General features: G+C 30.1%; 2 protein-coding genes across 2 annotated transcripts in view; both read left to right on the forward strand.

Annotated features, from left to right (window-relative positions):
* Nucleotides 1–7,830, forward strand: part of LOC106478072 (microsomal glutathione S-transferase 3-like) — a 23,550-nt gene extending 15,720 nt beyond the window's left edge. The window contains exons 3-4 of the mRNA XM_022381600.1: nucleotides 2,803–2,875; nucleotides 7,507–7,830. Coding sequence (XP_022237308.1) covers nucleotides 2,803–2,875; nucleotides 7,507–7,607 — 174 coding nt within the window. The 3' untranslated portion in view covers nucleotides 7,608–7,830. The remainder of the gene's footprint in view (nucleotides 1–2,802; nucleotides 2,876–7,506) is intronic.
* Nucleotides 7,831–12,288: 4,458 nt separating this feature from the next.
* The window catches only part of LOC106478073 (growth arrest-specific protein 2-like), a 39,656-nt gene continuing 36,545 nt past the window's right edge, over nucleotides 12,289–15,399 (forward strand). Inside the window, exon 1 of the mRNA XM_022381601.1 lies at nucleotides 12,289–12,580. The gene's annotated coding sequence lies outside the window, so the exon portion shown is untranslated. The remainder of the gene's footprint in view (nucleotides 12,581–15,399) is intronic.

Consider the following 15,399-nt stretch of genomic DNA (forward strand, 5'->3'; position numbering starts at 1 on the left):
AAATGCTTTCTGATAATCCAGATACACCAAATCTACACCCTTACCCTCATATACATAAGCAGTAACCTTTTCAATGTTACATTTTCTACAAATCACAAGTCAGACAGCTATTTTTACAAGTGTATCAGCATTTTGATCTGTTTGATATAACAAACTAAGATGCTCCTAACTGGGCCTTGTTAATTATAACCATATTTACATTTATTGGGATAAAGAGCCACACGTATTTACAAAACTATGTGAATAAAAAAAAATATAAATACAGTAAGTTTCCTTTAAATTAATTATAAGTCTTATTTCTATCCTAATTTGAATTAAGCTGGTGAAGAAATACTCATCCATGAAAAGCAATTAAACAGTTCTGGATAGTGAGTAGAGAAGTAGAAAAAAGAAGTAGAAATTGTAATTATATGACATAACTGAAATATGCTTAATCAGTTTAATTAATAAACATGATACAAGTTACATTGTACAGTTGCTAATGGTTATATTTTCATTGACAAATGTTATAAAATTGATATATAAGTATTTATATAAATACATGGTTATTTTTAAGTTAGTTGACCTTTCTATAACTTGAAAACTGCTCATCAAAAAGCTGTGTTATTTGTTGATTAAAGTAATGAGATGATGAGAAAAGTGATTTCAGAGTAAAAAAAAAAATAGTGATCACCAAAGAGTGTTGATCATGAAGTTTGCATACTGGGAATTGTATGAAATCAGCATCAAATATTCCATATTTATTCTGCCTTTAAAAATGACTCCTAAAGGTTATCTGTAACATTATTGTTCTTCCAGAGCATTGCTCAAGCAGTGGTACTAACACTGGTATACCATTATAATTCTGTTAGTATACAAATAGTGAACAAATGCAACAATAAGACTTATTGGAAGCTGATGAAACAGAATTTAACAAACATGACTGAAGTTAGGTGGAAGTCTGAAAAATGGCAGTTGTTATCAGAGAAAGAAATTCTCAAGCAGAATGCAACATCAGTCAAGTTGCCAAGAGTATGAGAATACCAAAATCAACAGTTTGGAAGGTCATGAGACATTGAGGCCAGAAATAAATGCTTTGTAGCACCCTGGAACTGCTGCCAGGAGATATACATAAATGGTTAATACTTTGTAGTCCAATTCCTGATTTGAGTAGAAAACAGTGTTGCTTGTTTGGAAAACATTTTATGGACTGGTGAGGGTCACTTTTCTCCCTGTGATTGGGTCAACACCCACAACTGATGATATGAGTATAAAGTAATCCATGTGTTTCTGTGCTATGATAATTGTATGATGAGAACGTACAGCATGATTTGTATTCAGATGATTGTTTGTCATTTTGCTTCCTTCCCATGAGGAACTCAAAAACAAAATATGTGACAGTGAAACATGTTGAAACATATCATTCCTTTACTTTAGGGAAGAGAACTTGTGAATAAGAGTCTTCATATAACATGGTTTTCCATTTCATATTGCATAGACTATCAAGACATTGCTGGGACATGCTCCACAGGGATCAATTAATCGGCAAACATTTTCCACAGACATGGCCAGCACAGTACCCAATTTTCACTCCCAGCTGATTTTGGGGTATGAGACCACCACAGGTCTGTGGTTTACCGTGACATGTCCACTACATTTACAGACCTGAAACATATGATACAACACTGAGTAAAGTTCAACTGTTAAAAATGTGATAGTATTATACAGCTGTGTATCACATTTGCTTCACAATATGAGTGGTTCATTTATGAAAATTATTTTAATAAGATTAATTTTAAAATGATTTTGTGCTGTTATTGAAAAAGTTAGTTACAGAATAAACATTTAAAAATTTATTTTGAATTAATAATAGAAACTAGAAGTTAATAATGTGTGTGTGTGTGTATGGGTTGAAGTTTATAGTAAAAAACATTAAGCCACACATTCAGGTACCTTTATGAAAAATTATGTTTAACACTTGCCTGCTTAAATTTTTATTAGTGTATTACTTTTTAATAGTGAACTTAAGTTACAGTGAGAATGAAGCAGTTCAGTTTGTTGTTCATTAATTGTTTTTGTACATAACATGCATGTTTCTTTGAATATTTTATAGTTTGGTCTTTGTAAGTGCACAGTGCTTAAAGAATTGATAATCTTGTATATAACAATAGTAGTTATAATTGCTTGTCTTTAATAATGCCAAATAATTAAGGTTTTCTTTTGATTACATACTTTATACATTTAAAATCTTATTCACAAGTGTAATTTATTTCAAAACAAGTATGTGTACGTTTGCTTTGTTTATTTAATTTTTCAGTGTAAAGCAAGCAACAGTGTATAATAAACACAGTGATCACTAGGCTTAATTTTTATGACACATAATGGATTATAAACTTGCACGCTAAATTTATGCAAACTAACAGACTACAGTTTCTTTAGTTTGTACTACCCAATAACTAAAACCCTAAATAGCAGCTTACTGGTAAAGCCTGCCATTTATTAAACATTTTTTTAAGGAGCATCATAATAACATTCTTAGAAAACTTTCTGAGTTCTAGAAAGATATGTTTAATCAATGTTTACCTATGGATGTGTCATACACAACAGCAAACACTGACACTTTATGATTACTTCTATCAAGCAAATCTCTAAAAATGAACCAGCAAAAGCATATATGAAAAAGCAATCAAAAAAGAAAACATTTTCCATGGAACAGTAATGTGTTACAGCATAACAAGATGTATATAAGTTTGTTTTAATAATTAATATCAAATATTTTGATTTTCAAGAAACAACTAAGTGACTGTTATTTTTATTACTTAGCGTCTTGGAGCAGCAGCTGGATTGGTCTGGTTACTTGGGAGAATTGTTTATACTATTGGCTACTCTACAGGAGGTATGTTTATTTTAGTATGGGTTTGAGAAAGTTGAATGTGCTGGTGAATTATCTCTGGATATTGAAAATATTGAAATGAACAACCAATCAGATATGTTTACTATGATCTTTGTTTTTATCATTTTCTTAAGAATAGTGAAATAACTGAATTTTTTATGTTGTATAGAGATGTTAGTTGACAATTTCTATAAATGATGACTTTTTTAATATTTTCATTTAGTGTCTTTAAAAGGGATATATGCATTAAAATTTATACTACCAAAATTAAATCTAGAATTTATTAATATAATGTTCTATTCACAGTTATCTATTTACCATTAGGAGTTTTTTAAGTATTTTTCCATAAAAATGTAAAGAAAGTTCAGTATTGGTTTTAGTTTCTTTATCTTCAGAATCTCTTTTAATTCTGACATCTTATTCATTGTTGGAACTATGTATTATATCAAAGTTCTTTTTATCAGCATTTTCATCAAATTCATGATGTAAATGTTTGTAGATATTTGAAGAATTACCAGCACTAGACTTCAAATACTCTTTTTATATGCTCTTATAAATAACACTAGGTTGATCCCATATAATATCATCCACATTGAAAACAAACATATTGATAAACAATGCAAGAGCTTTAAGTTTATTAATTCTGTCCTTTATCTTGAAAAAGTTTTCATTTCTCAATACTGACTATAAGGGAACACACACTGAAGTTTGTGGATAGTTTGATTTCAAGATATTGTTGATTTTATTACTCAACACATAACTGTCTTTACCCTTAAATGGAAGACTGACATAATATGACAGTACTGGCACATCATTACTTACTTTATGAGGGGTGTACAGTCTGTTTAAAAAATGTTGTCAATTAATGTAAGATGAAAACCATTTATTTACACTGTCTATTTCTCTATGAATGTAATGATAATAACTAGAAATATGATAAGCTCTGTAAAATATGACATAAGTTTTTTAGAAGTATTTTTATTGCTGGTGGATTACAGTTCAATATACAGCACTGTATAAAAGAATTTCTAAAGCCTAGAGCTGGTAATTCATCAAATGTATACATAGCTCTAGATCAAGAATGTGACTGAACTACTATTGAAAAACTTTGACGTATGTTGTTCGAACAACAAACAATATGCAAGAATAAAAGACACTCTGCCAATCAAAAAAACTGAAATGTTGAACTCAAATTCATCAGTGACATAAATTATTCTGAAAGTGTACATAAAGAGGGACTGTAACAGTAAAAGTACACAAAATTATGTATAAAGTGTAATATTTTATCCTCTTCTTCTAACCTTTTTCTAAGGACTAATAACAGCTCTTATCATTAAATTTGTGTATTCAATTCAAATGCTTTAAGCTCTTAAATGTAAATTGAAGAATAATTTTATTAGTACTGTAGATTGTTTCTAATTTGATCTCATAATGTTCACAAAATTATAAAAACATTATGTAAAGAAGAATTAATATTCAGCTTTTAGGCAGTTATTCTATCTCTACAAAGCAGTAAGATCTCTCTGTATAATGTTTTGATTCTAGAGTAATCTAGTTTTACGAACTTTATATACTTAACATTGGATCCAGAAAATTAATTGTTTAGGTTATTGTTAGAATAAAATAGAACACATAATACACATAGATGAAATAAGGATATAAAAATAAAATATTCTAATTAGACATTCCTCCCTTATGTGATGTAGAAATTGAGTTTAATTTTTACTTCTATGTTTTATATAAGTTCCATGCCAATAATAATTATTTTTTAATGGATATCTTTATGATATTGTTTCTCAAAAGGTAATTTAAAATCATATGACACAAAAGCTGTGTCTTCAAGAGCATTTTATGTGATTAAAACATAATTATCATCAAAGACTAAGTGTAACTACTGGGTCAGTGTCCAGACCTTAATAAAGCAGGCTCAGGTGGATTATTTGTACATATGAGCATATGAAAGCATCAGAGCCATTCTGTGGTCTTCATAGTGTCATTGGAGAAACACTTTGTGTTCCAGGCTTTTAGAAAAAAAAATTAATCTTATTTCTGACTTTTGGGTGAAATTCATTACAACTTGTTTAGTATTACCTCTCTGAAAACATATATTTTTAAGTCTCTGAACTAGGAATAATTTACAAAATCTGAAAAACAATTCTGATTGAAAGCTCAATTCCTTTTATTCACAAGTTTTATTAGTGTGGTTGGGAATTCCACGTAGTCCTACACTAAGTAAATATATCCTTGAGGACACAAATTATAAATTTAGCTATTGTAGTTTTAATTTGTGGAATGATTTTTAGAAGATTAAATAAAGTTTACATATAAAAAAAGAAATAAAAATGTCTACATTTTGTTCCTAATTTTGTTGATGGTTGTTGAGGCTCAATCATTTCAGAAATTTTAAAACTATGGTATTGTGTAGTAGTCATACAGCAAACAATGGACAGTAAAAGAATAAAGTAATTAGAAATATATCCAACAATGCAAAGACCTGTATGGTTGCAGTTTTTAAGAAAGAAGTGTGTTTTAGCATTAATAATTATCTCCTCACAGTGTCCAAATGATATCGTAATTTGGGAAATTTAAGCCTTCACATAAATTAAACTTAATAAATTGCATGATTTACAATTTATTTCAAACTGTTACAGAGGATAGGCTATAAAATGTAACTTTTCTTCTTTCTTTATGCTTACCTAATACTGAAGACTACTAAAGTTTCAGTTTTTATTTTGGGGGTTTAAATATGCTATATTATTCTGTGTTTATTCACAATTGTCTTATTCCTGTCCCTACCAAAAAATCTCAAGCAGTTTCTCTTTGTTCTTGATCTTTGCTCAATCTGATTTTTCATTATGATTTATATGTCTAAAGCCCTTACGGAACTGTTAAAACTTATAATTTTATTGTAATATGTTTTAATTTTTGACTTTTTTATTATTTCTAACATTAAGTATACATTTTGTACTGCCCATACTGAAAGAGTTTACATACCCATTTTTCACCCGTAGGAGAAGGATGTTCTTAAGTGAATCATATTTGTTTCCAAACCTTTTCATAAGAAAAATCACACATGCGAATCACAAGGGTGCTTAAAGTGATGCATTATGACAGAGAAATAACATGAAAACGTTTACATTTTAATGTTAATAATACTTGAATTATATTAGCAAAGTTATAATAAATAAGAAACTAAACAACTTTACCGTCTTCAAAAGGTTTGCTATTATTTTTATTTTCTTCTTCACTTTCTTCAAAATCCTTGTCAAATTCATCAGGATTGTCACTTATGTTCACTCTCCTTCTACAGTTTTATGTCCAACTACCTAAAATTTCCTTAGTCCTATTATTTCAATTTGATCTTATCCAAAGTTACTGATGAGAAGTGGCGTTCCCAGAAAGTGGTATAACTCAGTGACAAATGGTGAATTGAATTATAGTTTGAGCTGCATGTTTATTCTTAGTATTTTGATGGTTTCATTCTTTGAGAAATGTAGAGATTAAAACTGATATATTCTTCACTTTTTAAAGGTTTCTTTTATTGAGTGATATAAGATTAGGATTTATATATTAATGTGTTTTAAAGGTTCTATTATTTAACAGATGCAGAGATTAGAACAGGTGTATTTGAGTTTCCAAAATTATGAATATACTTTATCATTTGATGAGTATAACTGTAAAATATTGGTTTGATATGGAAATTTAATCAAGAATCACCTATTGGCTGCTGATTAACCATACTGGATATGGTCATTTTCTGACGGTTGAATGCAAGTGTGCCAAATACAGTGTATAGCTTGCAAAAATTCCACAGCATTTAAAGCAGCTGCAATCAATGGATTAATGCTTGATATTCAGGTGTAGGTTTCTACTGAAGCAAATTAAAAAGGAAATACAAATATCTGTGTAAAAAAACTAAGCTTGCGTTTTCTATTTATAATATTTTACTCAAGTAATCATACTCATCTATATATAACAAGCATGAAATGTCCTTTGCGTTGTTATTTAAGAAATAACAACATTCGGTCCTACAACAACAACATTTAAGAAATAAATTTTTATCCATGCTATTCACATGCTACAAAGTATTTTGCTAAAGTTTATGATTTGTGTTAAATAACTAGTATTTAATAATTACCGAATTTAAGTTCAAATTCGGTAATTTCCACTTGAAAATACAAAATATACTACTGCTGAAACTGTATTTGCATTGTTTTTTGTTCTTGTGTGTTAATTTGTTACTTGTCAACAAATCCTCCTTCAAATAAAGGAGGTACACCAATACATTTTTCTTTTAAATTGCATGAGCACTTTTTCTATTATTTAGCTAACTTATTTTAGTTTTTATTGATGAAATAGATTATTTGTAAAGATAATTCAGAAAAATTGACTTATGAGCACAGTGTAAACTTTTATTAAAGTGTGACAAAATATTCTTAGAGATTTATAGAATTTTAGCAAAGATAAAATAACTTTCTTTTTCACTAGATAGTACTTAAACATCATTTCATTAAATTATCTTAATTCAAATTTGAGTGTTGATTCTTAGTTATTTAACATTTTCAATCTCCGTTCCATACACAATTAGTTTTCTAATTAAACAGTATTTACTACCTAATTCTTTTCAATAACAGATCCACAGAAGAGGATGCGAGGAGGATTCCAGTATGTTGGACTTCTTTTCCTGCTCTACAGCAGTGTGCACTTTGGTGTGGGGCTTCTTGGCTGGATCTAATATATCAACTGAAAGCCAGACATGCTGATACACCATGTGTTAAAAGTCATTAAAGCGTACATCTTTCAATAAATTGAGAATTAATTTGAGGCCAGTTATACAAATATAATGTATAGCACAGTTTTCCAATATTAGATACCAGTGTTTTACTTATCCAGTTGCATTAACGTTGTTTAACTATTCAGAACAAAATGTTTTTAATAAATTTGATTTAAAATTAGAAGTTGTATTCTGTTTTTACTTCCTTTTTACTTGATTATTAATAGTTCATGCAATAGCTGTATTTCTGGGTTGATTTCAGTGATACAATTAAGATATACCAAGAAATGCATGGTATATTTCATGGGCCTTCCTGACTTTGGTGAGATTCACAGGCAATATGTGTGTTCTGCCCCAGGTGATACAAGATGGTTTACAGTATGACTTATTTATTGATATGTCTTGCATAAAAATTATGAAGCAATGTCACTACACTGCTTATCAGACAGAGTAGTCTTTATGAACAGTTGAAAATTAATCTATGCATTAATATTGGTGGCAGTTGTTTAAGCTATTGAACCTGATGATGACAAAACCTTATCGAAACGTTGTACATTTGCTGTTATGTTAAACTTATATTAAAGTTTTCTTCATTACCCATTCAAGACGTCTCCAAGCATTATTACAGACCAGGTAATCTTACTATAATGGACGTAACGTGTATGTCAGTAACTATGTATGTATATATTCCAACGCCATCTATTGAATGGCACCACAAACAAGAATCCATAAAACAATTCACACTTTGGGTATTCAAAATTCATACAAATAGAAAATAACTGTGGTATGTGCAACAACCATTTCTTCATAATAGAACACGATTTTAAATTAAAGTACACTCATCACAACATAAACACGATTTTAACTAGGACTGTACGTGAGGGTTTGATTATATCTTTGTTGTTGTAATTTTTAAATATAATAGTGATTAACAAAAAAACTTAAATATTTTTTTTTCAATGAACGGTATCACTTTTAATACATAAAAACAATACAGTATATATCAGTAAAATTTATAGCTCCGTACGTTGAATCATTTTGATGCAAAAAGTTGCCTATGACTAAAGAGCAAAATCCGAACACTTTTCCAATGCAGTACTTCCCAGAAAAAAAATATATATATATATATATTTTGGCAAATGCTCACGTTTTCTAAAAAAAATTCAATGAGGTATGAATAACACAATCAGCAATTACTAGCACAAACAGCCGCCTGTAGGGAGTCTTTTCTGCTAGTAATAATAATAATACGATGAGCCACTAATATTGAAAACACTGGAAAGAAAATTGCATTTCGTAAGTTACAAATTATTGATCTGAATAAAATCTTTACATTTCTAAGTCTATTAAATAGGAAGTATTTATTGCCATTTCGAAAATCATCATAAATATCTTTAGGGATTTTATACACAATCAAGTTTGTGAAATTTATTCTGAACCTTATAATTTAAAAGAATAAACATTAAATCTCGTATTTACCTCCAAGAAGCAGAAAAGTTGAAAATGGTCAACTACTGTTTACAATTAAATGTACATACAAAATTTCACATATTTATGTAATTAAAAAACAAATGAAAGTATTTTCTAATGTACTTAAAAAACCTCTTGTCCACAGCTTGATATTCTAGTGCGGAAATGAAGAAACTTTGACGCATTTACGTTTCTTTACGCGCTGAAAATAAAACATATTTTGGCCACCAGGGTGCACTTCATGAGCAACGATGTGGCCTTCATTAAGCTTAGGTACTTTTGTTCGTTTGCTGTTAAACCAGTTGATATTCTTCTCAAAATGTGAATAAGAATATCAATATCCATTTATTTATTTTTTTCATTGTAGTGGTCTATTTTTAGATCAAATGCTATAACACCTGTTTGAGAGTTTGTTAAACTTGTAATTTTTGCTTAAATTCAGAATCTTTGAGTTTATTGACAATTTCCTTACCGCGTAACTTCTCGGGATTAATTGCAAATATGAAACCAAGCAAAATTACAGCAAGTCTATAAGCTAAACCTCCAAAATGTAATATAACCATTGAGAAAGGTTTGACTGTAGAATTAATTTCATTCGCCATTATGAGGTGAGTGTTGGGTGTGTAAGATGTTGAATCGTTTCTTACGTCTGGTGCAATAATTAGTTCTGTTCGAGTTTTATGGTATAGTTCAAACAGACCAAAACGTTCCTATTCGCATGAGTGCCGAATTTGGCCTAGTTATTAACGTGCCTGGACTATGAATCTGAGGTTTCATGGTTTACACCCTGTTGCCACAAAAACGCATTCCGCATTTTGGGGCTTGGAGCAAACTATAAGAATGATGGTAAAATCCGTGCTTCAGCTATCATTTCAAAATTAGGGACGGCTAGTTTAGATAATCCTCTTGTAACATTTCACGAAATTCAACAAACAACATTTTTCTCTTTAGAATGAACTAGTATTTTTACTACATGTCCTTAATCATGCATGTAAATAAAAGCTTACCACGAATTGTACTTATTCTTCCTATGCCATTTTTTTAAAATTTGCAATAACTTCGTTACAGCAGCGTAAAGTTTCAGATCAGACTAATCTTAGACCCAATACATATAATATTAAAACTATAAAAAATAAACTGTGTATTTAGTGCTAATTGTTATTCTAAATTACTAATTCAGACAATGTGATAAAGGGAGAAAAAAACCACAACATTCGCATGAAAGACTATAATCAAGAAAATACATTCCACTTTCTTTCTTTAGTTTGCAAAACCAATCAGTTGTGAATGTAACTCTAGGAATACAAATTGCTAAAAAAGATATTATACAAACTATATATATATATATATACGTTAGCGTTAAATTTGGACCTAAAAGTAACTATCAAGTTTCTCATAGCGGACGTGAAAGTCGCTACACAGTAGAAAACGTAGTTAAGAAGTTTGGTTATTACATTTATCACTTGCTCATTATAGAATTTATAATAGTAACATATAACAGTAAATAAACAAAATCACTAACTACTGAAATGCTGTTACACATGCTACTATTAATTATAAAGAAGGGACATTTATTTGTAGAGCACAAGCCATAGGTACTAATAAACATTAATATAACTAAAAAAAGAAACGCTTATCATACTTGTAATTTGGTAAAATAACATTATGTTTTTGTACATATACACATGCAAATGTTCAGTCTTGGAAGTTATTGAAATTAATTTCATTTCCATTATTTTAATTCCATTATAAACACTTTAGTATTTAATGTTGTTTCATAATTTGATTTAAGAGTTTCTTATACTTCTGGACTGTGTAATAAAAAATTTTGTGTAAATGAAACAATGCAAAAAAGAAGTTTTTCCACTTTTAAAAAAATTACAATAAAAGCTGTGTTATTCAAGTTACTCAAGTACTTTTCAGAATCCAAAAACATCAGTTTTTAGGAGTTTACTAGTGAAAAAGCATTGTTTTCGGGTATATAAATCAATTTGTGTCAGAGTGGGTCAGCGGTAGGTTTACGTACTTACATCGCTAAATTCTGGGGTTCGATTCCCCATGGTGGACAAAGCCTAGATAGCCTACTGTATAGCTTTGCACTAAAACAAACAAAACAAACCTTTCGTATTTCAATGAAACACATTCCCATTAAGGCATCTTTACTTTATAAGTCGTCATACAGCGAACATTCGCTTTTTAAATGAAATAAATATAGTACAGAGCTTATCTGCACGAAAGTCTTGTTTGTTCTCTGTGTTTTTTATGAAAACAATGTTCTCAAGCTATGGAGTGTTTGTCAGCAAGAAAAAAAAAAGCTGATTTTTTATCTTCCATTGTTTACCAATATCAGTAAAATCAACCATTTGGGTATTTAAGAAAATGAAATAGTCTTTTGCATGTTTATAGAAATAAAGAGCTTATTGTAAGACTTTTATATTATAAAAACTATTCCGATGTGAGTTGTGCCCGTAAAACTTCGGCCTACGATATTTTCGTTTTTAATGCCTACAACTGCTCTCTTTATTTCTACAGTTTCTCATATCTGTTTTTAGGTATATTTCTAGAATTAATATATCGTTAAGTAAACATTGAAAAAACAACAACAACGTAAACAGTTTTAATAGTGTCTTACTGATTGCATTTTGTGACCACAGGTAGGACAGCGGTAAGTTTATGGACTTAAAACACTTAAATCTGGGGCTCGATTCCCCGCACTGAACACAACGGATAGATCAATGTGACTTTTCTCTGAGACAAAATACCGATGTATTTTACTGTTGCATCTATTTTCAACGACTTATAACATGTTAATATAGATCTTTGCCGAAATTATGTAGTATAAAATTTAGTGCGAACATTTGAATTCGCTCTTTTTTTATCGACGTACATGAAAGTTTTGTTGTAATACAGGAAACAAATGTTTATTTTAAGCAAATGAAATGCATTATTACAAATACTAATGGCTTAAAAACTTCAACAAACAAACCGTTTATAAAAGACAGGTCAAGTTTTCCGTATTATGAACTTGAATGAACTAATTTATCAGTTAGTTGTTGGTTATTTATTATCTACAGATTCACGGTTTAATTAATCTCTTAACAGCATTAGAGCAATAAAACACCGCCGAAAGAGGGCACTGTTCGAGCTAATCCAGGTAGATGGGGATGAAGAAGTTGTCGCAGTAGAGTAAAACTTCGGAACACTTTGGTCATTGAAATAGCAATGGTAGCACATGAGTGGTTGAACATTGTTGCTGTGTGGTGGCTGACATAACGCACAGTCGCCAGTTTTTCCCTGCGTTCCAGACAAAGAACGAGTTAACAGACTCTATCTTTTGCAGGCTTCCAGTAACGGGATATGACACTGTCGTCTGCCGTTTTACGAACCGGCTATGTTGTCCTCACATTTGAAGCCAGCATCGATTCAACGGTCTCTCTTAACTGCAGATACTAGCTATTTTGCTGGTTAGTGAAAACATTACTAAATTTTCTGTGCTTTCTAATCTTTCATTAACATAAACAACGTAAAAAGTGCATGTGCTTTTAGCATTTTTAGACTAGTAATTAAATTTGTGCATGATTCAATCAATATATGCTATCGTCTTAACTGCATCAGAACTGCCAGAAGCAGGAAATCGATATACTAAAGACAACCTTATGCGTATGTTTATCGAAAGGGTAAAGTTAGTTACAGACCTGTATAACTGTTGCAGTAAAGCAAGTCATATTTAATCAATATTTTTGTTAGTTGAACAGTTATTTTTTTAGAAACTTAAGTGTTAGATAACTTACACATCTTTAAATGTTTAAGTCTGACAAAACAGTGACATCTTTATACATACATATTCAAGCTGAATATATAACTTATTAAAATATCAGAAATAAAACAGAGCTTTTTCCTAAGCATATTGCAAAGTTCTGGATTATACAATAAGTTATATAGAAGAACGTTCGTTTTTGTACTAATAACTCGTTTGTAACTTTTTGTAACTAATAACTAAATAAGTAAAATTCCGATCGTTTAATCGCGTCTTCCCCTTGAATATCTCATTACTTTGCGATTTAACTAAAACCGACTTTCGTGAATTTCAATGTTCATTTACTACTTTTAGAATAATACACCCTTAACAAAGATCATAACACTTTGTCGCATGATTGTGATTTCGTCTTTATAGTCATATACTTTATAAGCAGTCGTCGCTGGAGCGATAAAGGTCCTTAATGTATAATTGATGAATATTTACATTTTCATATTCACTTCTTGTTCAACAAGGAAGCACTCACCGACTAAACATTTATAAGAGACCTAGGTATGTATTTCGGTCTGTCGCATTTAGAGAATGTTGTGCGGTACCTGTTTATCGACACGATGACGTAATTTTAAATAGGTTTGTTCTAGTATGCGTTTGTTTCAAAAAGATGAATAACTGTTCACATTTAGAACAAACAAATCTAAGTAAACAGTATCGGTAAGCTACTGTTTTTTGTGTGTTTAGATAATGAATACATATAGCTGTTATTTTGACAAAATATTAGTATTTATTCGTTAAAATTAATAAATTTACATAAACAGTACTTGTTAGGAACTTTTATTTCTGTGTTAATGTTAATATGTTTACTTAAAAAATGTGCTTACCTATTGTTATTTGTAATTTTGACTGTGAAAAAGTTATACAGTCAGTGTTTTAGTGTTAGGACTTATACATTAAATTACTGAAATGTGTTATAACAATATTTTCTACCTACCGTTCATGTTTATCAAATCATCATTTATTAAAAAATGTATCTTGAAATATTGTTTTTGTTTTAGTGTGTTAGACAAAATTTTTGACTTGTATATCAGGAAATATTTTATTATAAATATGTTTGTAAAACATTAAAAAATGTCCCCACAAATATGTCAAAATATTTACCATCAGGGCGAAGTACACGTTTTTATATAGTACATACAGTGTACCCCTCTTGTCATTACATAAAACTGTTTGGGGTTATATCAAATATTATATTATAATTTTTAAGTATATTTGATTTTCACAGTTTTGATAACCCGCATATTATGCAGTAGCTAGCTACGAGAACACAGACATTGTCTTCGGTTGTTTTTTGGGGTTCCTTCACTCACTCACACATACATATATATTGGCTTTGGTTGCGATACTGTTTTGAAGGCCAAAATTCTTGCCAAAAAGATTTCGTGAACATCTGAGACAAAATGAATTATATTTTAGTACAATGTAATATTCAAGTACAAATGTCCTTTAGATGCAGCCTAAGTAAATAATTTCTATTCAATCGCCAGTGTACCTATATTTATTTAGGTTTTGAAGAACGTGTAACACTGATGCTACTAATGTATTTTTCGGAATTGTTCAGCAGACGTATTGATTAAAACACCAAAAATAAATATGAAGCCCTATACATCGTTCTATTCATCACTTATCACTGAGTCGTACCGTTTTGACGGAATTTCACCCCTCATCAATAAACCTGGACAAGGGCAAATCGAAAGAACAGGACTAGACTTCATCTACTAGTGGACTGTATATTTTACTGGTGTTTTGAATTGATTTTTTACTCACTAGAGTTGGTGTAACTCAATGATAACTGGTGAACCAAATGATAGTCTGGACTTCATATTTATTTTGAGTATTTTAAACAGCTTATCTGCTGAATATTTCAGAAGAATAGATTATTAGCATCAAACTACAGGTTTCTCAAACCTATTGTGACGGATTTATTATTATATGTCCAATGTGAATCCAATGAAGTTAAACGGTTTGTAATATTCAAAATTTATAAACGTTCCTGGTCAAATATCTTAAGTTTCTCTATTAATAAACGTTAATTACAGTTATAGCTTACGAAGTTTATAGCACACCAATAATAGATACTCTTGTTTGGCGCGTCGCGTTGGTTATATTTATAGACTTGTGGAGGCTTTCTCGAATTTTCTGCTTTACGTAACAATATCGGCGTTAACACTAGCGTTTATGTACACACATAAATTGATGATTCTTACACTCGAGAATCTTCTACAACTTTAGAGAATAGGCGGGAGTTTCGTATTATATATTTAACACAATAAGCTACGTATGTTTATAAATATAAATTTAATATAAACAAACGTCGATATTAAAATAAATATTTAGTGCTTTTATTAAAACATTGCCTAACGTCACCGGTAGGAAAACTTGGCGTGTGTGGCTGGAGAGTAACGAAGGATAACGCTAGCTAGCTCCCTGTTAAGTGAATTATACCTACGTCAACTCCTAATTAACTCACTC

This window comes from Limulus polyphemus, unplaced genomic scaffold (genome assembly GCF_000517525.1).
Source record: "Limulus polyphemus unplaced genomic scaffold, Limulus_polyphemus-2.1.2 Scaffold178, whole genome shotgun sequence".
Classification (NCBI taxonomy): domain Eukaryota; kingdom Metazoa; phylum Arthropoda; class Merostomata; order Xiphosura; family Limulidae; genus Limulus; species Limulus polyphemus.